At 49.3% G+C, this 26351-nt stretch overlaps 1 protein-coding gene across 3 annotated transcripts; it reads left to right on the top strand.

Annotated features, from left to right (window-relative positions):
* Positions 1-878: 878 nt before the first annotated feature.
* Positions 879-19048, top strand: pmepa1 (prostate transmembrane protein, androgen induced 1). 3 transcript variants are annotated; one of them, XM_040204447.2, is made up of 5 exons: positions 879-1331; positions 16858-17012; positions 17151-17204; positions 17280-17674; positions 17906-19048. In XM_040204447.2, the coding sequence occupies exons 1-5, from the start codon at positions 1235-1237 to the stop codon at positions 18189-18191; spliced, it is 987 nt and encodes a 328-aa protein (XP_040060381.2). In that variant the 5' UTR covers positions 879-1234; the 3' UTR covers positions 18192-19048. The 3 variants fall into 3 exon arrangements, with proteins under 3 accessions (XP_040060381.2, XP_077948836.1, XP_040060382.2); XM_078092710.1 differs by lacking the exon at positions 879-1331 and adding an exon at positions 13294-13535; XM_040204448.2 differs by lacking the exon at positions 879-1331 and adding an exon at positions 14634-15123.
* Positions 19049-26351: the final 7303 nt, after the last annotated feature.

The raw sequence follows: 26351 nt of genomic DNA, 5'->3' as shown, positions 1-26351 counted from the left end.
GTCAAAGAGAAGCCTTTTAGGGGCAGCACAGGAGGGGTTGCCCCGGGCGATGACCTCACAGCCGACGTCTGCAGCGCTCTCCCTCGGCGCTCGACTTGTTGGCATTTAAAAAACGTCCTTGTCACCATCAATCACCGAGACACAGAAACAACGTCCAGGTCGAAAAACGCAGATGTCAGCTCTTCACAGCTTGAGGTTCAGGTAAAAGGGGAAGGAAGAGGCTTTTATTCTGACATTCATACCAGGTGGGCCTCACCCATCCCCTCACCCACCCGACCGACCAGGTGGGCCTCACCCATCCCCTCACCCACCCGACCGACCAGGTGGGGCTCACCCATCCCCTCACCCACCCGACCGACCAGGTGGGCCTCACCCATCCCCTAACCCACCCGACCGACCAGGTGAGCCTCACCCATCCCCTCACCCACCTGACCACGGCGAGCTTCACGCCAATCGGCTGCAAACACGCACAGACAAACCCACAAAGAAGCAAAAGTCACGCAAACACACAGCTGCACATTCACATTATCTCACTCATCAGGAAATAACGAGATAACAGACAGAAATACACCATCAAACAATTCAGAGAGAGAGAGAGAGAGAGACCTAGGCGTAGACATAGAGAGAGAGAGAGACCTAGAGAGAGAGAGAGAGAGAGAGAGAGAGAGAGACCTAGACATAGAGAGAGAGAGAGAGAGACCTAGACATAGAGAGAGAGAGAGAGAGAGAGACCTAGACATAGAGAGAGAGAGAGAGAGAGAGAGACCTAGACATAGAGAGAGAGAGAGAGACCTAGACATAGAGAGAGAGAGAGAGAGAGAGAGAGAGAGAGACCTAGACATAGAGAGAGAGAGAGAGAGAGAGAGACCTAGACATAGAGAGAGAGAGAGAGAGAGAGAGAGAGAGAGAGAGAGAGACCTAGACATAGAGAGAGAGAGAGAGAGAGAGAGACCTAGGCGTAGACATAGAGAGAGAGGACCAGACGTCCGTCAGCAGTTCAGTCCTCCTCGGCTGGATCGACCGGAGGAGGAGGAGGGGAACCCGGCGAGAGGAGAAGGAGGAGGACGGAGGAGGAGAGCACAGCGAAGAAGGAGGATTTTTTTTCCCGGGGAGAGTTTGGCTCATTTTTTAATGGGACTTCTGTACTTTCTTCCGATCGCTTTCTCTCCTGCAGCCCCCCCCCCCAACGAGCGGTCCCCGGCCGCAGCATTGATGCTGGTCCCGCGGGCTCTGCATGTTGAACTTGATGGGTGTTTTAAACTCCACCTCCGCCAATGTCTCCTGCACGTGTAACTGCCAGCGGATCACCTCCCTCCAGAGCATGGAGATCAGTGAGTAACTTTCTGCACGTCTCTCACCGGCACCGGGAGACCTCCGGTCCCACCGGGGGGGGGGTCACGCGCCCGGTGCTGTTCCGGGGCTGATGTCGGGTTTCTAACTGTTATGCATTGCGGCTGTCATTTAGTCTGTTACGTGTTAGTTACTGTGTGAGTTCGCTAACGTTAGCTTTATTAACAGCGTCAGCTAACTTCATCACGTGTGATTAATCACGTTGAACTTGAACCGCAAAGCTCCTCTTCCATGAATCCACCTCCTCCTCCTCTTCTTCTTCTTCTTCTTCTTCTTCTTCTTCACCTCCTCTCCGCCCTTTCTGTAAACGCGGGTTTGTTCGACGTGAAAAGATAATTAAGTTTTATTCTCGGTCGATTTCCGGTGTCCCGGTTCTCCGGTTCTCCGGTGCTCCGGTGTCCCGGTGCTCCGGTGTCCCGGTGCTGCTCGCTTCGTTCACGGGTGGATGCGCGGCGGAAAGCGGCTCTTTCGGCGGCCGTTTGGTGGAAGCGAAGCCAGACCTCCGTCTAGCCGTCTGCCCGCGTGCACAGCGTGCGTGTGCGCGCGGCCGCCTGGTCGTGTGTGGTCGCATCCGGGAAATCCCTGCGTTTGTGCGCGTGTGCGCGCTGCGTGTTTATACTTTACATGTTCGTCTGTTTCTTTTTGTTTCTTTTTTTTGGGCGGGGGGTCGATGCACTAACCCGGGTGGGTTGGGGGTTCGACTCCCACCAGGGCCCCGTGCCGACAGGTCCAAATGCTCAAAGGTCGTGCGTGAAAGCTGTGTTCAGAGCTGAAACCAGGAAAGATTCAACGAAACCGTGTCCTCCTCTCCCAGTTCCCCCAGTTCCCCCAGTTCGATGTGTCCACTTGTTTCGAGTCTGCAGGACTCATCCGTCCACGAGTGGACTGGTTCGGTTTTTAGGGTGTTATGTAACAATTTAAACCCATTTTATGTAACAAGCAATTATTCAAGGATGCACACGCTGTTATTGTCACTTTGAAAAGTTCTTATCATTTATCTTCACAAGGCCAGACTGCTGATTCCGTGGGACAATTATTGACAGACGCAAACTGAGGAATTACTCGCTGCACTTTTACCTGAGCTGCGTCCAATGTTTCACCGGCATCTCGTTGTGGTTTTCCTGTGTTTGATCGGTGAGGACACGGCGAGTAACGCGTGTCCCCGACTCGTGTGCCAAGGGTTCGTCCGTCAGTCGTTCATTTACCGGGCGGCTACACGTGGAAAGACACGCACACGCCTCCAGAGGGGACGCGCGGGTCCGAGACTCGCCCGTCCGGGGTCAGAGACAACGCGGACGTGCACGGGGACTCTGGACAGGTGGGATGCTGGAGTTTGTAGAAGTAGAAGTAATAGAGATCGCTCAGCCAAAGGCAGAGAGTTGCCTGGACTTGTAACAGAAATACAAGATAAGAATGCAGACACACACACACGCACACACACACACTCACGATTCCTCTGCCTGAGAGCAGACATGATGTTTAGTCTGGGAGGAAGACGGCGGGAAGCAGATAGACCAAAGGAGGGGAAAGAGGGAGACGACTGCGTCAAAACTTAAGAGGAAAAAAAGGAACAAGATGTCGGCAAAAAGACAAAGCAAAATGAGCCGGGAACACGGACGGAAGACGGTGTCCGAGGAGGTGCAGGAAGCGGGTTGTGAGGCTGAGACCAGCGGCGCGTTGGCGTGTTTGTGTATGGAAGCCAGATTAGGTTAAGACTAATAAGGGACATTATGCAGCGGGGTGAGACAGAGGAGATGAAAGACACAGGGGGGGGGGGGGGGGGGGGGGGGGGACAGTGTAACAGGATAATCCACGTTGTGCACTCGACGTGCGCGGCGATCAAAGCACCAGCAGACGTGACAAAAAAAGACGCGGGGTTTCCCTTCGACCCCCGGGATGTGTTCAAAACAGATCCAAACACGTGGAAACAAAGACGTGATAAAATGAGAATTATCAGTATTTCTTATCTGGAGCCGCTACAAATGTATCGCTGAGCGAAGTCAAACACAGACGAGCTCACTCAGCGACGTCGTATGTTCAGTTACTGCTTTTTAAATTTTTAAACGGAAACTGAATTTTCTTAGAATTTGGGTCCCATTACAAACACATCTGTCCTCGACGGAGAACATTTGGACACAAATAAGAACGAAATGCATGTGAAAGTTGTGGCGTCTGCAGCCCGTGAATGAGGTGCAGGCGGCGGGTCTCACCTGGGCCTGTGACGCCGCCGCGGCAGACTCACACTTACCTGTGACGCACACGCACGTCTGTTCCGAGCGGCAGACATCGGTAGTCAAAGCACATGACATCAGCATTACTCACGGGCCTGCCTTGTGTGTGTGTGTGTGTGTGTGTGTGTGTGTGTGTGTGTGTGTGTGTGCGTTCAATGAAGTCATGGCTTGTATCAGTTACGAATCATTTCCTACCAGCAGATTGGTTTCCCTGAACATTTGTTGCTACACGTCTGGCCGGCACCTCTACAGTCTGTCTCTGTAGCCAACATAAATGTTGTCTGTGTGTGTGTGTGTGTGTGTGTGTGTGCGTGCGGGCGTGTGTTTGTGTGTGAGTTCAACTAGAGGATAACGCTATTTATTTTGATAATTGAATTCGAGGAAAAGAGTCAGAGTGTTCCTGAAGTGGGGGTGGAGGACACTCTTTGACTGGCTTTTTCTCTGCTTTACGCACATTCCTTTATTTGTCTTGTCCCAAGTTTGGTTCCGGCAACAACCCGAGTGCCCTTGAGCAAGACACTGAAGCTCTAATTGAGAGTTGTTGTTTTTTGCATCTGTGCTCTATTTCATTTGCGTTATTATTTTTGGTCCAGCTTTTTAACGTTGATGAATTAAGTTACAAACAGCTCAGACTTCAAGCAGAGTGCGTTAGCGTTAGCATGCCTATGCTACGCTAGCGACGGAAGGTATACTGACCATGTCCAAACATGCCGCTTTTGCTTTTCACAGTGTTGTTGTCCCTTGACTCCATTCTCAACCGCTAGGGGACACGAGGGCTCACGTCTGCGCTCTGATCCGTAGCGTTAGCTTCTAGCTTCTAGCTTCCAGCTTCCAGCTTCCAGCCTCCAGCTTCTAGCTTCTAGCTTCTAGCCTCCAGCTTCTAGCTTCCAGCTTCCAGCCTCCAGCTTCTAGCCTCCAGCCTCCAGCTTCCAGCCTCCAGCTTCTAGCCTCCAGCCTCCAGCTTCTAGCTTCCAGCTTCCAGCCTCCAGCTTACAGCTTCCAGCTTCCAGCCTCCAGCTTCTAGCCTCCAGCCTCCAGCCTCCAGCTTCCAGCTTCCAGCCTCCAGCTTCTAGCTTCTAGCTTCCAGCTTCTAGCTTCCAGCCTCCAGCTTCCAGCCTCCAGCTTCCAGCTTCCAACTTCCAGCCTCCAGCTTCTAGCTTCTAGCCTCCAGCTTCCAGCCTCCAGCTTCTAGCTTCTAGCCTCCAGCTTCCAGCCTCCAGCTTCTAGCTTCTAGCCTCCAGCTTCCAGCCTCCAGCTTCTAGCTTCTAGCCTCCAGCTTCCAGCCTCCAGCTTCTAGCTTCTAGCGTTCAGCCTCCAGCTTCCAGCTTCCAGCTTCCAGCTTCCAGCCTCCAGCTTCTAGCTTCTAGCTTTCAGCCTCCAGCTTCCAGCTTCTAGCTTCTAGCTTCTAGCTTCCAGCCTCCAGCTTCTAGCTTCTAGCTTCTAGCTTCCAGCTTCCAGCTTCATCTTTTTAACACGTCGTTGCTGAATCTGTTGGACAGTCTTGATACGTCTATTCTAGACCTTTCTGGCCCTGAAATTGTGTCTTTGTTTTAAAACGTATTCAGTGAGTGTCGGCTCTCATGGCGGGACAGGAGGAGGTGGGCGGGGCTTAGGGGATGGTCAGGTGCGATCGTGGTTTTGGTTGACAACCTGAAAGGAGGAGAGCAGGAAACGATACGAAGCGTTGGTTGAAGCTCCCTCAGCTCCATTGAGGCCTTTCAGCATGAGGCGCGCGTTCGTGGCGATCGGCTACAGGTGGAGCCAGAAGTCACCGCCCACCTTACCTGAGTGCTGCCACGAACCCAAACAACAGCCAATGGAAACGAGACAAGACTGCGTGAGACATTTGGTAATTGTGAAGTGAGCTTAGACGAGTGATATTTTCCCAACATATTGAGAACTTTTTGCTAATGTCGCTGCTGTCGGAGACCACAGCGCCCGCTTGTAGTTCATGCTGGATAGTCCATTGTCAACAGTCAACAATGTCGACTTCCTATTTATCTTGAGAATATGAAAGAGTCAGATCCGGCTTTGTGACCGCCGCGTGTCACTCCATCATCGCCATGTGTCACAAACATCCTGTTCCAGCGCGGCAGCTCCCATGTGACACCCAGATGATGTTTACTAAACAAGAACAGCAGCTGTTATTTTCCCCCGTTTTTGAATACGGATCCTTTTGGCGGCACCCGAGGCGTCTCGAGTTTTCCTCTTTTGTTTGGGTGGAATGTTTGGCATCTATTGATAGAGGAATATCAATAATCCAACTCGGCCACGGTTCGGAGATCCCAAATTGGATCAGCGGAAAAAAGGGAGCAAATATAACTTTTATAGGAGCGCCGGTCACCTTGTTTAGTATTTTGTCGTGATGCTTTAGATCAACTACGCTCCGTTACACCACAATGTGAAATTATTATAACAATGAAAAAAACAAGATCAAATCCTACATTCAGTAGCATCGAAACGTCCTTAAAATAAAGGCACTTATCATTGCGAATGAGCCATATCAGAATAATGCATATGAATCATAGTGATAAAAATGGGCTCATTATTTGAATGCTGTGGATGGAGATGATTTGAGTATTTACCGCTGACTCTTTTAATCAGTGATAATTCAACACAATTCATTTGTTGATTGTCTTTCGCATTAATCTGCAATCTGCCTCTGAGATGCGGTGGAACCCGATTGTGGAGAAGCTTGACTCGGAGACACTCGAGTCGATTAGCTGAAAAGACTCTTTGGACACGTTCCAAGGCTGCGCTTGAGGGGCGAGACGCTTCAACAAACCCAAAACCCGTGGTGTCTCTTGTCTTTTAGTCCTCCCTGAACGGTCGTCCTCATTCTCCTCCGGTCCGTCCTTTCTCCTTCTCCCTCGCTCAGTGACTCATGGAAATTAAGTGATTGAGTCGGTTCTGGCGGTCCTCCTGGACTTATTACGTAAACCTCTCTCTGTCTGGCCTGCTCGGGGGGTCCGTGCGCGTACGTGCACGCGCTCCTGCGTCCGTCCATTCATTTCCTGTCCCCGGGTATTTCTGTGGCTGATGTCGGTCGAGGATTAGATGCTACTTATGAGAACAGAAACACAAGAAAACCTGCAAATGTCCTCAGCCGGAAGGGCTTTAATCCGCGTGCGAGACGAACGCACGGTAATTTGTCCCAGAAGACATGATTCAGTGCAGCGAATCATCAAGGGCACGTCAACAGTAGCTGTTGGTGCAGGAAGGACACTTTCAAGTTGAATGCCCCCCCGCAAGGCTGTTTGAGTTGGGCTGAGAACCCGATGTCCCACCGTCCCACCGTCCCACCGTCCCATGTCCCACGGCGCAACTGAGGCAGCATCAACCCACTTCTAACCTATTGTGAGGAACTTTTAACTGGTTGTGAAACCGCTTGGGTGCGTCCTCTTAACACCCCGCTGCAGTAAAAGCAGACGTTTTCTACCGGGACTGGCGCTAGGCAACAGTCCCACTTCTGTCCACAGTGGACGCCGAAATCAACACAGATCACAGCTTCTCAGCGTGGCTTTAAACGCGTGTTGCTCTGCCCGCTGTCGCTTATAGAGACACCAATAAAAACAGCATCCCTTTGTCCTTTTAAGCTTCCTGCTGATCTCCTTCCCTCCTCGCTCGCGTCCTTTTTCCTTTACTCCCCTCCGTGCTTTCCTTCCTTCCTTCACGACGCACATTGAATCAGCTGTTCATTGTTTGTGGGTCTAGACGCCGACGACGCGGAAACCATAACAAAAAAAGAGCGCGTCACCGTGCGGCTGCTGCATGCATATGTAGATGCAGGCGGCAGTGTGCGTCTATGGGTCAAGGTCATCGGCACTTTGGGGGTCGTGTTTGTGTGCATCTGCGCTCTCCGCATTTAATCTGCATACAGGGCGGCGTTCAGCCGAGGCCCCTCGTTGTCCCACGTCGGCACATTAATTAGTCTGAAGTGGGAAAACGTCTGAAAGATCCTCTCTTGTTTTCCATTAATTGGTCCGAGGCAGTAAAAGCAAAAACCTGCGTGTCTGCTTCTTCTAAATACGTCAATCGCGGTCTGTTTATGTCGACCAGTACGACCTAAACAAGCTTGTCTTTCATTAATTGGTGGTTGGCGGTTGAAGGATGCTTGATTTTAGTTTACTCAGCCGGTTAATGTGGAATAGATTGTAAATGTTCCACATTCCTATTGTGTATTGTAGCTCCATTATTAATGTATTTAAACAGGAACTTGAACCATCAATAATTGGATCCCAAACTATCTTGATAACACGTTTATTTATTCTATTTTAAGTTGGTTTTTAAGCAATAAAATCACCTATTTGTATGAGATAAAAATACCTTTTCTTTCTGGTTGCTTTGGTCACCGGCGGGCCGAAAAGGGTTTCTTTAGTCCAAAGTCATCGTGTTGGATGAATAAAGTGACCAGGAAGCGTCTCAGCTGCCAGCTGGCTTTGTGACACGAGATGTTTGGAGTCTGACGCGAATTGTTCCAAACCACAATGTGCTGCAGGAAGTTTAGTCTGATGGAAGAAGTTGGACGGATGACGTCTAAAAATAAAGTGTAGGATGTGGGTTCATCTCCAACTGAAAGACGTTTCTGATACTATTTAAAATAATAGTATATTTTTCTCCCGTCGAGGCGTTGGGATACTCAGATGCATGTATGCAAATGCTGGTTGTCTTGATGCAGGCTTTTATTTTGCATATGAAACCAACATTGCTGTGCATCTGCGGCGAGGCGGGGTGAAGTGAGGCAGTCTGGGTGCCCGGGAGGGCAAAGGTCAGGTCAGGTCAGGAGAAGACAGGGGGGGGGGGGGCGGGGGTCACAATGGTGGGGACTGAAGTTTGTGTGTGTGTGTGTGTGTGACTCCTCGCTCCCTCCTATGAGCCTCATCTTCACGGTTTTGTTTTGTGGAAACATCTCAGCTCAAGTCTGTGTGTCTATTGAGTGCAGTTTCATTGACTTGCTCCATAGATACAATGACGATAACATTCAAAGTCAAACCTCCTAAACAGCTTTTACTACGACGAGCTCCACAAATATCAGCATGAATTATTACTGTAAACCGAAATATTCCATCCATCCATTTCCATCCATCCGTGTTCATTTATTTTATTTAATGTCAGTATTCTCAATAATTAGACATATTGGCAGAGATGACATTATTGATCGTAAACACTCACACACACACACACACACACACACACACACATATTTTAGTATGCACCCATACATTATGTTGTCATTCAGTCAGCTGGTCCTGAGTCTAGACAAGAGACACCATAGACGGACCCCACCCCCCCCCACACACACACACACACACATTCATGACCGCGGGCCTACACCCTGCACACGCACACACACGCACACACACGCACACGCACACACACACGCAGACTGAAAGTGAAGACTGTGTCTGCCTCACTTTGCTCTCCGGCCCGCAGGAAACAGCTGGGACCACAACATTTGCATCCATGAACACACACACACACACACACACACACACACACACACACACATACACACACACACACACAGACGACACCCTGACCCCCACCTCTCTGTTCATTTCACAGAAACATTATTATTTCGTTCTACTACTTAAAAGCACAAACACAACGCAATTTTGAACAAACCTGCCTCAACGTTAACAACCCCTCACACACACACACACACACACACACACACACACACACACACACAAAGTGAGAATGAGAACAAACAAACGGAGCTTTGATCACAAAACATGATTCATCAGGCGCCGGATTCAAGTTTCTACTTTTGAATAATATTTCGGCTGCATCATTACGTTGTTATGTCTGCTTCCAATCCGGAGAGAAAAGACGCTTCCTGCCGTTGTCTTTGAGATTCCACAGGAGAGGAAGTGATTCACTTTGCAGAGTTTGAGGAGCTTCTTTGTTTGTGTGTTTGCACCTACAAACAGGAGGGAGCATCAATTCACAAAAAGGCTCCTCTCACACCTGAGCTGACAGATTCTTGGCAAAATCCTCAGCAGAGAGCCGGGAGGGGGGGGAGGGGGGGGCACACACACGTACGCCAACACGGGGCCCGTCTGGCTCCGGGCCCCCCGGGGGGGCACGCCGCCCGTCACCTCTGACAGAAGATGCCGACGACTCAAGTCAAGGTCGGCCGCCGCCTCGAGTTCACGCGCAGGCCAGCGGGACGAGAAACGGGCCGGCCAGGTGCAAAGAACCAAAAAGGGGCCTCTCAGGTCAGCGCTCTTCATCTTCGGTTGCCAAGAACACTGTTTTGGCGACTCCGAATTCCAACCCCAAAATACGCAGACGGTTAAATATTTTGGCTTCATTCCGCCTCCCCGTGCTCGGCCTTTCCCTTCTCTGAAGCCTCTCCCCGCTGCGCTCCGTTGGTCTCGCCTTTGTCCCGCCGGGCTTGTTTTGTGTATCTGCGGAAGGTTTTTGTTTCGTCTAAAGATGTGGTTATCTTTCTCCTACGCACACGCACACACACACACACACACACACACACACACAAGAGGGCGAGTCGATTCACGCGGAGGATCTGAAAGTGATTTCAGAGGCAGATGTCTCCACCGAAGCCTCAGTGCCTTGCTCAGCGGCGGCGGCGGCAATCGAACGGCGTCCGGCCGCTAACCGCCGGCGTTCATCAGAGCCGGCCGTGTAGATGTGTGATACATTAGCGTCATTCATACTATTGAGCCCTTTCTTCACTGCAGCCACAGTGAGACGGCCGCTCAATTCATTACCGCGGTTTATTAATGTGGAATTGATTTTCCCAGACAAACACACAAAAACGCACACACACACACACACACACACAACGACACAAAGGGTCAGACATTCAAAGCACTCAGACATTGTTGTGTCTGGCCAGGTGTGTGTGTGTGTGTGTGTGTGTGTGTGTAATGACTGGCAGAGCTGGTTTCTGTTTAATAGAAAAACCTGTTTGGACAGGGACAACATGTCTGGCACACACACACACACACACACACACACACACACACACACACACACACACACACACACACACACACACACACACACACCGATTTGTCCTTGAGTATGTTTTGGACCTGATCTTTCTCAGACGCTCCTTTAAGGATCGCCGAAGAAGATAAAAATGCTCAAGGTCTGTAAACGTCTGGACGAAGAGTCGTATCTGAGCTTCGGGACGAGCTTCTTCTTCTACATTCTGCTTATTTAATTCTGCTTCCTGCTGCTTAAAAGAGACGCGAGGTGGTAAATTAATTATTGACATGACGTGTGGTGAAATCGATAATAGCTTCCACAACCGCAGCCTTTAACGTGTCCAACAAATAAATCAAGCTGGTCCAGGAAGGACGACGTTCTTCTCTGTCTGGTCGGGTGGCTGATCGGACCCGATGGGACATTTCATGACCAAACCGATCCAGTTTATTCTTTATTCATTCACCAATAATTCAGCGGGAACAACAAATACCCCCATTTGAGGCTCTGAACGGCCTTTTAAACAGATGTTAATGGCTAACACGCAGGAGGAACCCTGACGGATCCGACATGTAGACGATTGGGATGAAGGTTCGGGATTGAAACGCTTTGGCTCAAAGGCACTCCGGACACTCTCCAACCAATTACACTGTGATGCTCTCCGATGTGTGCGCGTATACACACACACACACCACTGTGAGACTGTTAATGAGTACTGTCATGTCTAGTACCACATTGGATCACAGCCATCACACACACACACACACACACACACACACACACACACACTCTGCATGTGCTCCATCTGACTTCCCTCTTTCTTTCACATTCAAATGAACAGTGTGCGTCTGTGTGTGTGTGTGTGTGTGTGTGTGTGGGGGTGCGAGACGACAGGGGTAGTCTAGCTCCCTCTGGGTAGAATTCTAATGAGCATCGCACACACACACACACACACACTCCCTCAGACACACACACACACACACACACACGCAGAGCCAGACAAGCACCTCATAATGAGGTTTGATTTTCATATGTTTCAGACAGAACGCTCTGCAGGTCAGCTGGTACACAGAGGACCAGTGTGTGTGTGTGCGTGTGTGTGCGTGTGCGTGTGTCTCATTTCTTCCATTGTGAACATCAGTGTGCGTGTGTGTCGCCTGCTTTGGTCAGGGGGTTTTGTCTCCATGTGACCCGTGTTTGTGATGTCATCATCTGTTTCATGTTGATTTATTGCATTGAAACTCAAACACGGTGTCATTCACACGCAAAGCTCATCTTTAAGATGTTTCATTGTCATAATGTAACATGAGACGTGTCTTTGTTCGGATGAGTTTACTCAGCAAGGCGGGAAGTGTTCGTCCAACTCGACCCCCAGTCAGCTGTTCTACCAATAACAAAAATAACAACAATAATAATATGATAATATCTGGGCAGAGGGCGCCTTTCAAAATAAAAGCTTGGGGAACGGTGCTCTGTGACTGCACCTCTGCTGCTCCTTCATGGTGCTCTGCTCTTCTTCTCCGTCTTTCTGGAGACATGCGTCCTTCTTCTGTGGTTCTCCGTCAGAAGACAGTTTAAGTGGTTTAGAAGACGTCCTCGCAGTATCTCTGACCTACAGAACCCAGTGTGGAATGGGTCAGTCCCAGTGTGTCCCAGCGTGTCCCAGTGTGTCCCAGTGTGTCCCAGTGTGTCCCAGCGTGTCCCAGTGTGTCCCAGTAGGCCGTGTACTGGTGTTCCAGTGTTTATTCATTTAAAATGTGTGCCATTTATCACATGGCAGACAGAACATAGAGAGACGAGAAAGAAGGAGACGGATTGAAACCGGAAGAGATGATAATTGACCCAAACACACACACACACACGCACACACACACACACACACACACACACACACACACACACACTCACGTCCCCATTTTCCCACTGTTCAAACCAATAGTGGGAGTTTTGTGGACCAAAGTTCCCACACTTGTTGGTTGCACCATGACTGTGGCTTCCAAAGTCAATGGAGTGTGTGTGTGTTTGTGTGTGTGTGTGTGTGTGTGTCCTCGTCCACCTCCTATTGCCTTTCTCATGGAAATTGGCAAGCAAGCAAACTGTGCACCTTTGACCTCTAACTTTCTCTCTCTTTCTCTCTCTCGCACACACACACACACATACACACACACACACACACACACGCACACACACACACACACACACACACACACACACACACACACACACAGCTGTCTGGGCTATTTCTGCCCCAGACTGTCGAGTCATCCTGAGACTGAGGAGGCAAAGAGGGGGGGGGGGGGTTAAGAAAGCTCCTCTCTCCCTTCCTGCCCTTTCCTCCTTCCCTCCTTCCCTCCTTTCCTCCTTTCCTCCTTCCTCTCAGCGGGAAAAGACGCTCGCGATGGAGGCCCCGGAGAAAGCAACGGCGCCTCTTTGACAGTCCGAAGGAAAAAGGCGTGATCACAGAGGGCGAACGTGGTCACGGGAGGCTGTTTGAGGCCGAGCGGCCGATCGTGAACTATCGTGCTGGAATGCGACGTGTCATGAAGTTATGAATCTCCGCCCTGCTCCTCCACACGGCCAGCGTGCCTCCCTCGTGCGTCCTCTCTGCCTTCCCTCCACTCCCCCCTTACTCCCCCCCTCAATCTGTCTGCTCTCCCCGAGCCATCTGACTCGGCAGTGACCGCCTGTGACCTTTGGCTGAATGCAGGAGGAGGAGAGACGGAGAGCAGGCAGCGGATGACAAATGAGCTAATTGCTTCAGATGAAGCGCGGAGTGTCCGCCTGGCTCGCGGCCTCCTCCCGTCTAGACACCCCCACGGAGGGAGGGAGGGAGGGAGGGAGGGAGGGAGCGGATCCGCGGCCCGAGAAGCGCTGGTGTTTTTTTTTTTATTAAAAGGACTAAAGGGCTGATGTCGGCACTGTCGCATCACGCCTCCATTACGCTTACATCGACAGCAGATTGATGCCGCGGAGGCCCGAGGAACTGTTCCTTCTCAAAAGGTGCTGTACCAACATCGTTGTCATGTGACCTCGTTGCGCCTTCTTTTGGAATTTCTCCTCCAACACCTGGACGGAAAGACGGCAGATTAGCAGATTACGTAACGAGTCGAGGCCGGGCGCCATTTATTTATGTAGCTGTGAAGCTAAACCACCGCGGAGAAACGTCTTCCTGGAGGGATGTGATGAGACGTGGACGTCGTGGACGTCGTCCCCAACAACAAGGAGGATGAAGGAAAAGGAGGGTGGAGGGAAGGAAATGTGATGGGGAGGGGGGAGGAAAGGAGGAGGGTAGGAAAGGAGAGAAGGAGCCGTGGGAGTGTTTTGGCTAAAAGTTCAGCACCAGCTGATGGAACAGAGAGACAGACGAGCTGTTGGCAAACCGCACACACACACGCACGCACGCACACACACACACACACGGGTGGCGAGGCACTGCGTGTGTTTAAGCGTCTGTTCCCTTTTGCCTTTAATAATAACACTTCTCCGTAACAAGCAGAGGAATGTGATCTGTTTAGATTTCATTATTTTAGTCTGTTTATATTTCCTTGTCTGTGTGTGCGTGTGTGCTTGTGTGTGTGTGTGTGTGTGTGTGTGCTTGTGTGTTCCCTTTGGTTGCTCAGGGCCTCTCCTTGATTCCTTCACTTCATCCCTTCCTCCTGTTTTCATATGAATATAATAACAAAATCATCTTTCTCACCTTCTGTTCTTTCAAATCAAGAAGGAAAGTGAAGATGAACAGTGAGTGTGTGTGTGTGTGTGTTTGTGTGTGTGTGTGTGTGTGTAGCAGCAGGTCACACCTTTACAGACTTCTGGCTGGAGATGAATTCTTTGGGGGGAAGCAGAAGAACTTTTGGTTCCATGTTGTCATTCCGTCCTGTGAATAAGGACCTTTGTTTGACGACGAGGACAGAACGTATTCACGTGTGATGGGACGTGAGCGGAAACAGGACGTCCAATATGTCCCTTAAACGGAGGAATGCCAGTGATTTAAAAGTACGAAGTTGATCACTTCACATCGATCGATATTGATTTGCCCTGTTTAGAGGAGGTTGAAGCATCAGACTCCCCCCCCGTCCCCCCCGTCCCCCCTCACTCATCATTATTCTGTCCGTCCCTCTGACCCATCTGCGTCTCCCAGACGCCCCTCCTCCCCTCGTCCCCCACACTGACCCCTTTTGTTCACAGCTATTGTGTGTGTGTGTGTGTGTGTGTGTGTGTGTGTGTCCGGAGTGTGGGAATGTGCAGTGGGAAGAAGTCGACGACCAGTCTGTATCAGCCTCTCAGAGTGTGTGTGTGGACACACACACCGCGTCGGAGCCTCAGAGTGTGTGTGGACACACACACCGTGTCGGAGCCTCAGAGTGTGTGTGGACACACACACCGTGTCGGAGCCTCGTCATGTAACTACGTTTTTATTTTATTTTTTAAACTTTCTTTTATTTTTATTTTTTGAATTATCGTCTCAGGGATACAAACATATCTAGATCTATAGATCTAGATCGGTAGATATACAAGCGGGAGAGAGGGAGCATGCAGCCGTCGTCAGGCGGCCACAACCATGACACGTGTGTCCAGGCGCAGCTGTGCGGTGAGTCTCATCATCCAGCGCCACACTGGGAGGGTTGGGATTGATATTGATGCCGGCATGTGACTCTCGTTCTGGGTTCCTTATTACATGCGTGTGGTCTAGAAGTAGAAAATACCAGCTGGACGTTGTTTATCCAGAGCGTAGAAACAGTCACATGGTCCCAGGTTATGATTTCTTGCTTCATTTCACTTTACTCTCGATGTAAAATATATTTTACGTTCGGACGCTTGGTCCAACGGAAGGCTTTGCGGGTTGCCAGGTTGTGAATTATCCTCCAGTTTTACGTGATAGTAACGCATTCATAAACCCAGCTTGCTCATCGAAATGTTTCATTAGGTTCTCAATGAATGGATTCTGGAATAATCAGACACTTTTCCAGAAGATGAAGTGTTCTCCTGGAGGAGACTGTTGTTTCTTGGTCTCCATGGAAACCTCAATGTCCTTACAAGTGACTTGTAACCATTCTATAACCATGAGAAAATTTAAACTTATTAACTAATAGTGATGAGATGCTGTATCGATGTGGGACAAAGTCCTCAGACTTTAAAGCTCTCTGAATGTTCGGGCTGCTCATGAGGTCCGATCCCCGTGTAGGAGAGACGCTGAAGCCAAAGTTCCTTAAAGTGCTTGTGAACTTATTTCAGTGTCCAGGATGTAACTGCGGTTCGGTCTTCTCTGGTGTGGTCTTGCATGTCCTTCATGTTCATCGTGTCCTTCATCTCCTTCATGTTCATCGTGTCCTTCATCTCCTTCATGTTCATCGTGTCCTTCATCTCCTTCATCTTATATTATCATCTCATATTTCCCTCTGGTGTGGATCCACTGTGTGTTTGGGAAGTCTCACTTTTAGGACTTTACAGGAGCTCAGTGGGGGAGAAGAATCCCGTATGAATGGTTGAATTCATAAAAGGTTCTGAAATGATGAGCGGGGGTCACCTGACTGTCTGCGTGTCCCCTGGCGTTGTGCAATGGTCAGCTGGTCAGAGGAACACAACAAGACTGTGAGAACTGGTGTGAACTGCCCGACTACCAGTCTGCAGCGTGTGTGTGTGCGTGTGTGTGTGTGTGTGTGTGCGTGTGTGCGTCTGCAGGCTACTCCATGTTCATGTGCAGCTGACGGGGCCGTGACCTCCGCCTGCTCCCTCTGAAAAAAACAAAAGTGTGAGAAACTGGAGGGGGGGGGGGGTTCTCGAGTGGGGGGGTCGGAGGGCTCGGGGGGTTACGAGCAGACTGCCTTTAAACAAAGCTCGCTCTGTGTGTGTGTGTGTGTGTGTGTGTGACACCCCGACCTCTCCTGAGGACGACGTGTCTTCTGGACTTTTCTGGACCGAAACATACAAACCGCGTTGTTGGATTTAAACTCGAAACCCTTTTTAAATAATAAACCGCTTATTGACGGCACGGCAGGGACAGTGTGTGTGATTAATCTGGAATATTTCACACCAACGCGTGTTCATCTCATTCATCTATTTCAATCTGTAAAATGAGTTTTCTGTTATTTCTTCATCTTTTTTGTCTCTTAAATCGTTGAGGTGAATCTCTTTTGTAAATCTTACCGAACGTTATTCTGATGTTTTCTCGCTGCGATTAAATAAAGTCACATTTTGTGCCACGCTTAGCACAGCGGGATGGAGTCTCCCCATCAGACCCTGCTCAGCGTGGTGGAGCGCGGCGTGGTTGTGACCCCGATGACCTCACTGCTAACCGAGCGCCTCTGTCTCTGTGTCCCCGCAGCCCAGCTGGAGTTCGTCCAGATCCTGGTGATCGTCGTGGTGATGATGGTGATGGTGGTGGTCATCACCTGTCTGCTGAACCACTACCGCCTGTCGGCGCGCTCCCTCCTGTCCGGACACACCCCCGCGCGCAGGAGACACCTGCCATTGGCCAACGTAAGCAGTAGTGGATGTAGATGTGGTTTTTCCATATTGGATCTGACCAGAGAGGAATAAATAGATAATGCATTGAACAGTGAATGTGTAATTAAACGGGTGAGACGACTGAATAAACTCCCCCCCTTTCTCTCTCAGGAGGGGAGTCTCTGGTCTTCTGAGACCACGGGGACAAGCAGCAGTCTAAACGAGGTGAGTGAAGTAAGTGAAGGACCTCGGTGGGACGTGGGCGACGTTGGACTAATCGGGCGTCTCTCCTCACAACAGCACCAGGTGTACAACCCCCGTCCTCCAGACAGAGGGGTCCACACGTCCTCCCTGCGGCGGGAGCCTCAGCAGACCCCGACCCAGGCCCAGTCCCAGACCATGTCCCCGTCCCAGAACCAGACCCCGCTCCAGTGCCAGCGCTTCCAGCACACGTACGCCCCGAGTCGCTTCCAGCCGACCTACCCCTACCTGCCCCAGAGCCTCATCGATCTCCCCCCCACCATCTGCCTCTCGGACGGGGAGGAGCCCCCCCCGTACCAGGGACCCTGCACCCTGCAGCTCCGGGACCCGGAGCAACAGATGGAGCTGAACCGCGAGTCGGTCCGAGCGCCGCCCAACCGAACGGTGTTCGACTCGCACCCCATCGACAGGTCCAGCTCCTGTCTGCAGGCCAGGTAACCACGGACAGCGGTGGGGGGGCGGGGGGTCTTTTAAGGGACTCACTGCATGTCAACCACAGGGAGCTGTCTTCAGTTAGCTTCCAGTGTCTTTTTAAGGGGCGGGGCTTGTAGTGAAAACTAACAGTAGCTGCATTCTTAATTATTCCATCAGATAACTAGATGAAATATTTTGCTGAGTGAGGGAGACGATATCCGTCTCAACGCCGCTTGTTGTTTTGCCTCCAGTCTGCAGGCCCCTCCCCCCAGCGTCCACTCGGGCGTCAGCGAGGCCTCGTCCCGCCATCAGACGCAGGGCCCTCGGGTGGAAGGAGCTCCCCCGACCTACAGCGAGGTCATCGGGTACTACTACCACCCGACCTCCCTGAGCCACGGCCATCGCAGCGCGCCGGCCCCGCCCCCGTGCTCGCTCATGCACGGCCTGCTCCGGCCGCCGCCCCGGCAGCGGGCCGGCCCGGACCGCGGGAACGAGAGGAACACCAAGGAGAAATCCCAGAAGCCCCAGCAGGTCTGACGATCCCGCCTCCTTGATCCGTCGCCCTGATCCTCGGGAAGCGGCCGGTAGCCGGAGGGAGGGACTACCTAGAGGGTTAGTTGTAGTACCCCCCCCCCCTCAAAAGTGGCGGGCGAGGACCGCAGGACGCGGCAGAGGTAAAGAACTCACAGAGAGAGCACTTCCTGCTCCGCGGCCTCTTATTCCCGTTGAGAGGAAGCACTTCAGACGAACCCACGGCGATGATGTCAGAGCGGGGAGGGGCGGGGAGGCTGCGAAGCTCCTCCTCCTCCGTCAGACTGATCGAACTTCACTCGTTATAAATATTTACTCGTTCTGTTTGTTCCTTTAGAGCTTTTTGTCTGTTTTTTTCTCCCTGCATCCCGTCGCCACGTCAAGGTAATTCCAGAGAGACGTGGTTAGCTTAGCATTGCTAGCACAGAGCTAATTGTTCTGCCTCACATCGACCAACCGACGCCGGAGTCGTCGCATCAAATCCTTTTGAAAGTTTGTTTTATTTGCTGTTTCCTGAAGAAGGTTTGCACAAAGTTCAAGACCGCAATATGATTGATGAGAGAGACAACAGAGAAAGTAAAAGTGGTATTTTTCTAAACTAGATAGATTTGTAAGAGTACAGGTGTTTTTGCTTCTTCTGTTAAATGTTGTCTAGTTTTAGAGACAGAAAACATCATTAATCTGTTGGGGTTCCAACTTTCACGCTAAAATATTTGGGCTGCATACGTATTGGTACGTGTTACATTTTGAGTACACACACACACACACACACACACAGAGACACACACACACAGAGACACACTTATGCGAACTGAGAGCAAACTCAAAAGCACGAATTTACTTATTTATATAATTGCTGAAAAGAATTGCACTATTTTGTAGTATGCGCAGATTGGAACGTGTGGGAGAGACTTTTATTGTGAAAGGGGCTGTGTCCTCTGAGGCTCACCAGGGGGTCCGTGTGCACGACGACGCATCGCCGGAGAGCCCGACTCCCGTTTCCACGGACTCGGATCCTCCATCAAATCAACCGTTGACACTTGATGAACCCTCATTTATGCAAACGCTCAACCTGTGGGCCCAATCAGAAGCTCTGCTCGTAGCTCCCTCTCATCCCGTTGGCCGCATCGTCAGCCAATCCCAAAGCTGGCAGCCCGCCACCTCGAGCCCGAGCCGAGCACACGCCCGTCCATCAGACTTTGTCCCATCGGACAGACGTCTGAGCCAATCACGACGAGGTGTGATGTCATCAGTGGAGAGTCGAGCTTTCCATCCCGTTTTATTTGTTCTTTGTTTTTGTTCATCCTGCGAGAAGAGAGAGAACCTCCCCTCAGTAGTGCAACACACACACACACACACACACGGTGTCCCCCCCGGGGGCGTCACCCTGGCGGAGGCGTCTCCGAGCACTTTACTGGACCAGGAAAGAGACGAACAATCTCCAGCCGGCGTACGGTAGAGCCCTCAGATGTTGCAGGAGTAGTCCACCGGTTAAGATGAATAAAAGGGCCGCGGGGCGAGTTGCGTCGCGTTGAGACACACAGAAGAGTTGAAAAGTGACACGAGTGTCGACGGGCAAACTCGTCCTCGGGCCGCCTCTCCCGGGTCGAGACCAAAGGGTCAAAGTTTAGCTCCCCTCTAGTCTTCTGGACCTCGTGCAAGCGGGCCGGTCCGAGGTCTGTTCCGCGGGGTAAAATTCAAGTCCTTTATGCAACAGCGCCCCCCGGTGAGCGGAGCGAAACCCGCAGTTGTTCATTGACGGAGTCGGAGTCGTCTCTGGAGGACAAATCAATAATGACTCGGAGCCTCGTCCGTCTCTTCGGATGCAGGCTGCTCGTTTGTATCTGAGGAGTCTTTGAGGCCTCTGGAATTAGTTTAATGTCTTTAAAACGAACATGGAGAAATGAATCTGTTGACCCCGAAGCCGCTGAGGGACAGACGAGGGAATCAATCAAAGGGCGAATCACCTTTGACCTTGAGATGAGATCATGAGCCGCGTTGGGAGAAGTCGGTGGGCGTCGTGCTGTTTCAGCTCTCGTGACGCGGAGCATCGACCGCTCGCCGCGCTGGCTGAACATACAGGAAGTATAAAAAATACTACAAACAAGAAGAAGAGGAAGACAGGAGGAGAGAGAGAGATGAAGGAGGGGACGTCCCAGTAGAGGCACACACAGACACACACTGGTAGGATTACAGGCTTAACATAACACAACGGCTTAAAATCATCTTTAAAGGGACAGTTCACACCAGGATCTAAACGTTTTTTTGCCTGTTTTACAGTGTGCTCTTCGTCTTGTCGTGAGGTAGAGACGTCGGCCTTCTCCGCGAGACGACATGGCGCTTAAAGTTATAATGTGACGGCAATCTGTTGTGAGCAGATTCATTCAGCGCCTTTATTTTGAAGGGAGGTTTACATTTAGATATCTCACACCAAAACAAACTACACTGACAGGTGTCCCAAAAAGTTAATGTCCCTTTAAAGGGGATAAACATAAACTATTGTTCACTCACTTTCTGTGTGACTGTTTACACACATTTCTCTCTGCTGTAAAACAACAGAGAAAAGAATGTGTGTGTGTGTGTGTGTGTGTGTGTGTGTGTGTGTGTGTGTGTGTGTGTGTGTGTGTGTGTGTGTGTGTGTTAATGTACACCGAGCGGCCCTGGGAAAGACTCCAGCCGTCTAGACGAAAACTAAACACACACACGCAGCGCAGACTAAACAAATTAGTCTCAGAATCACACACACACACACACACACACACACTCGATCACATCCACAGTAGCCCCGCCCCCCCACCTCCTCTCCTTCCTCTCCTTCTTCGCCTGGACGAGCTCCTCCTCCTCTTCCCTAGAGATGCCTGCTGTCCAATGACAGAGCTCCTCTCAGACCCCGCCCCCTCGCGGCCATTGTCTGTTTCGAATCGCCGTGGAAACGTTTGCGTCGTTGTCGTTGTTGTTGTTGTTGTTGCTATGTCGTACTTGTGTGCCTGCCTGCGCTGAGACGGGCGAAACTCGAGCGGTCGGTCCGGGGCTGTCAATCATCCCTGGCCACGCCTCCTTACTGTCTCAGATGAAGATGATTGGATGATGAAGATGTTTTTGATAGTGATGCCGCGGAGAGCGTTGCAATACACCTACTATTTGCCTTTTTGATAATATTATTCCTATTTTAACGTAGTGAGCTAAATGTACGTTTCTTTGTTGTTGTTACTGTTGTTGTTTATTCACAAAACGTAGTTTTACTTCAATCCATCAATCACGTTTCTTTGGTACGATGTGTGGAACGAGCCGACAGACTGAAATCTACTTCTCCTTTAAGATCGCGGTCACACGCCGCCTTCTGGTGACCTCTGACCTCTGAGCACCACATCCAGCCGTAAGAAAAGAATTAAAGGGTTAAAATGAGGAACGTGAACGTTCGTCTGTGACGGATTCCAGCAGAGATGTGAGAGTCGTATCCTGCTGATGATAATAATCAATAATCTGTGACCCTCACTGGCAAACGTCAACGCATTAGTCTAAAGCCAGTACACAACATAGTACACACATTATGTACTACACACACACTATGGAACGATGTGGATGATTGATCGGCCTGATTACCTGAGAATCTGAGAATATTAAAAATGTTTGAATTTTGTAAATCAAAAATAAATCAATTGAAATGTATTTCTTTAAAACCGCTGAGAAAAGATCTCGACCTAAAACCGACTCGCCGAGCGTCGCCGACAGGAAGTCCTGCGCCTGTTGATGAGTTCCATCACACTGAAGAAACCATCACACACAGTTTTATGTAGAAAAGAACCCGTCACGTTTTGCCCCGATGAATCCTGGGTAATAACTCCTCCAGCATGACTCACGTACTTATATAGAGGCCTACTTATCCTCACCGATAACTATATTTGTGTATTAAGAAAGATGTTTATTTTAATTTATGACGGAGGGTCTTCGTGTTGAAAGGGTTGTTGTTTGTTTTTCTACCGAAGACAAAAGGTTTATTGTTGTTGTCACAGAACACGGTTTATGAATCGGACACATTTCAGTTAACGTACCATTTACAAAAATAAATAAAAATCTTTTATAAATATGTTTCCTTTTGTAATTTTTTTGTGGGTTAGTTTATGAAACCAAAACCACTGAAACCACCGCGGTTCTTCTTCATCATCAGCGCGTTCTCGCCTCCTCCAGCAGGTGGCGCTCTTCACTTTAATACTTCCAAAGCTGAACAAACTGTGTTTTACACCCACAACTGAAATCGACGGCGTTGAGAGGGGAAGGAATACGAGGGAGAAAGGAAAGGAGGGAAGGAATTAAGGGAGAGAGGATAGAAAATGATGTCAAAAAGCAGCTGAGTAGAAATATAAAATATTTTATTTAGATTTAGAGACGATTCTTTAAAAACGCTTTAAGGTTTGATTTGATGGACTTCAGGTCTCGAGCAGCCAGATTTCCACAATAATACATCTTGCACTTTATTAACCACCTGTTCTGAAATCAGAAGACTCACAAGACCCCGAAGGACTTGAGACTGGACCTCAGGTACGTTTGCACTCGAGCCCCTCGAGGGCCGACTCAATCAGAAAAATAACGACTCAACAGTGGAGATCCAGCGTGAGATTTGACTTGGACTCTCCGTGATGTGACGGACTGGAGAGTTTACTTAAGACTTAAGATCTAAAAAAAAAAGGACTGAAAGGAGGTTGATACTTGTAACAGAGTCCAACGATTTGACTCGTGCTGAATAGACAAACAGGGGACGCGTGAAGTGCAAACAGGAGAGTTCAACCCCAAAGGTCTTCAGGGTCGTAGAGCGCACAGATTCAAACAAAGGTTTTTGTTGGAAAAGGTCCAATACTTTGCTGCCCACAGGGAGCAGCCGACACCCGTCAGTTTAACGTGCATAACGTCAAGTATTTGACCAATAAATGAGAACAATCAACTAAATCACTAATCAATGCGCGGAGGCTTCAGCAGGAGATTCCGACCAATCGCTGCGCAGCGCCGCCCGGCATCACTGCTGACGTTGAGCGACGGGTCGGTGTCCGACCGGACCCTGCGTGACGTCGCCGTGTCACCCTTTTGCACCTTCGTGGTGCACTATGCAACACGCACGCACACACGCACACACACACACACACACACACACACACACACACACACACACACGCGCGCTGCTGATAAGGCCTAAACTTTGATGCTGCCGTCCACCTTTCATTGCTTCACCCTGCAGCTCGTATCTCGTGACGTATTTCGGACGTTTCACTATCAGTGAACAACTTTCCTCTTATTGAGATTCTTTTAACTAAAGTTATTTCTTAACTCCACTCAGGGATATTTAAGTACGATTCCCACACATCTTGAATAAGACCCAAAAGAGTCCTTCCGTCTTTTAAAACCTTCTGACTGCATCACATTCTTATGAAGAGAAGTTACACTTTAAGTGTTTTCCTACAACAGTCACTGCAGTTTGGATCAAACGTGTTACTCAAACAGGAGGAAATGATGCATTTGTCGGGATCTACTTCCAGCAGCGGATTAATCCCCAATTGCTGCTTTAAGGGGTGTTTAAGGCAGGATTGTGACAAGTCCGGTAAAACATGAGGTCGATTGAGAAAGAAGGACTCAGTTCTTCAATGGAAATCCACCAGTACGGACGCAGCGAACAAAAGAGACGAAGAGCCCTCGAATCCAAAAGCTTCATTCTGATGGTTGATTGAGGCAATTCAGCTTGAACACCATGAAGCCGTCAGTCAAAAAATACGGCCGGGAGGGAGGGAACAGGCGAGGATGAGAGAAAAGCGTGAAAGACTGAAGAAAATTGAAAAGATAAAATAGAAAAAACAAAACTTATACCCTTTGTTATCAATTATGTAATGAATGTTTAAATGACAGTTGACCAACACGTACAACCGGAAAACAGCTGTTGTTTTATTATTACAGCTGATAAATACTCCAGTCAGCAGTGTGACAGGAAACCAGGGGACAGACTCAGGATTTCATTATAGATGAAGGTGCCCCTAAAAAGCACATTTTACTTAATAAAAATATAAACCCAGTATTAACCTCAGCTTGTTCACCAGGTGCTGAAAATACCCAGATATTTATTTAAGAGTCAACAACCTCTATTTCACTTCCTTTAAGATCACTGAAGGGATATTCTGTTGCCTACTCCGCTAGCTTGAAAACAACATACGTTTTGTCTTATCTGTATAAACGTAACCTGTGAAATACCTGTAAAAGGTATTTTGAACAACATCAACATCATTCTTTGCCTGCACAAGAGTTGCAATATATCACAGTGTCATCAGCATGTAGACAGATCAATAACCAGCGACACACAATGTCACTATTCCAGGTAAAGTGGAGGAGAGAGATGTATTTCTTCTGTGTGCATCGCTTATCTAACGGGTCAAAAGTGACTTTCCATTGAGTTTTTTTTTGTACATAAATTACCAAATTCATAATTCCTTCAGCCTTAATCATTAAACAAAATGTTTGATTGCGGTAAATTATTCAATTTGAGGCTGTAATCACGTGTCCAGAACCGTCAGTCCTCCACTGTATGTTTCTTAAACATCATAAATATGCCGTACATGGAAAACAAAATCATAAAAACCTGGAAAAATACAAAGGAAGATAAGGTACAATACGTCTTTATGGACGGACAAATGACCTGTTGAAAACGAGTCCGATAAGGAGTGAACAGTCGGGGACACGCAGCGGCCGTGTGGCCGTGATGCCGGCGGGTTGATGATTCCTTCACAAGAGTAAATGATTGTTGATAGAAGAAGAATTCACACAAACAGCTGCAGCTCGTACAGACGCATGTCAAAGGCAGCGCGAGGTCACGTGTACGAGATGTATTTTACATATTATTTATTGGTATTTCTACAATAGAAGAATATATATATTTTTGGTATGTTGAAATGCTTCTTACAGCCGAAAGCAAACAGCACTAAATGCAAATCCCTGCGTTGTTTTCACGATTTATAACCTGAAGATCATTTTTTGTACTTTTAAGTAAAGCCAAAGTTGTCGACATTGTTACCTAACATTTATACATGCAGTTCTTTTGGGGCAGTTGTTATTTATTCACAGCCGTTATGCTACGTTGTGTATTATAACCAAGCACTTCAGGGAATTCTTAGCCAGCCTCTTCTCCTCCGGTCGAATGGGCCAAAGGGCAGATGTCTTGGAAACACATCACGGTGAAATGTGATTGGATAAAAGCTCCAACGACCAGCAAGAAAGCTAGAATATGGGAATCATTTCACACATATTTGTGGAACAGATATGTGAAAAAGGAATGATCCTTCTGATGCGTTCAGGCCAGCAGAGCAGCCTTGCCTGGTCACCGGCTGTTACTCTATCATTCGAACATTTGAACACCACCAACCACACGGCTGTCAGGGTCCCACCAGCTTCACTCGTCCCACCCGTTCACAGGCCCCTGAATTCTAACCATCGTCACCTCATCAGTTCACCTCCCTTTATATCTGGCTCCTCTTCACACACTCGCCGTCTGGTCTCGTCTCTACAGGACACCACAGACTCCAAGCGACGTACCCGACTCCCTGCCGGCGGCGCCAAGGGACTCTCCTCCAGTCCGGACTCCTGTTAACGTTCCATCCTGATCACCAGCCTATTCCTCACATCTCCGTCTGCTTCCATTATCGTGTCAATGAACTATTGAACTCACCTCCCGGCTGTCTGCTGTCCGCCATCCGTCACAGCGGCATGGCGAGTCACTACAAGCGTCATGTGAGGCTCCAACATCGAAGGATTCTTTCCTCTTGAGCAACTCGCTCACGTCCATTTTTACCGGACCCTTCGCAAAACGGGTTATTTACTCAATTTCCTTCTCACTACAGATAGAGACCTGTCAATCACGGGGTAGCCCCGCCCTAAAGGACTGTTTCGCTCTAAATAATTAGCGCCAATCATTTTTTAAATGAACATCATGCTGTATACAAGAAGATGTGAAAATAGAGATTGAGACCATGAACTCATGTTTACAATGTTTACTGAGTCACTTCCCCGTAGACTTCTAAAAGAACACAACTTCTGCAGAAAGAAGGAAAGTTTGCGACACATAAAATCGTCTTTGCGCTTCAGAGCCAGAGGTTGTCGACACCACACCAATAAAGCTACAAAAACCAGAGCGGA

This window comes from Gasterosteus aculeatus, chromosome 17 (genome assembly GCF_964276395.1).
Source record: "Gasterosteus aculeatus chromosome 17, fGasAcu3.hap1.1, whole genome shotgun sequence".
Classification (NCBI taxonomy): Eukaryota; Metazoa; Chordata; class Actinopteri; order Perciformes; family Gasterosteidae; genus Gasterosteus; species Gasterosteus aculeatus.
This window is presented reverse-complemented; position numbering and strand designations above follow the sequence as displayed.

Bases quoted from the DNA above. Each gene is read 5' to 3' on its own strand.
- pmepa1 (XM_040204447.2), top strand. From the start codon at position 1,235: ATGTTGAACTTGATGGGTGTTTTAAACTCCACCTCCGCCAATGTCTCC. The intron at 17,013-17,150 runs GTAAGCAGTAGT...TTTCTCTCTCAG, and splicing joins GACACCTGCCATTGGCCAAC to GAGGGGAGTCTCTGGTCTTC. The intron at 17,205-17,279 runs GTGAGTGAAGTA...TCCTCACAACAG, and splicing joins CAAGCAGCAGTCTAAACGAG to CACCAGGTGTACAACCCCCG.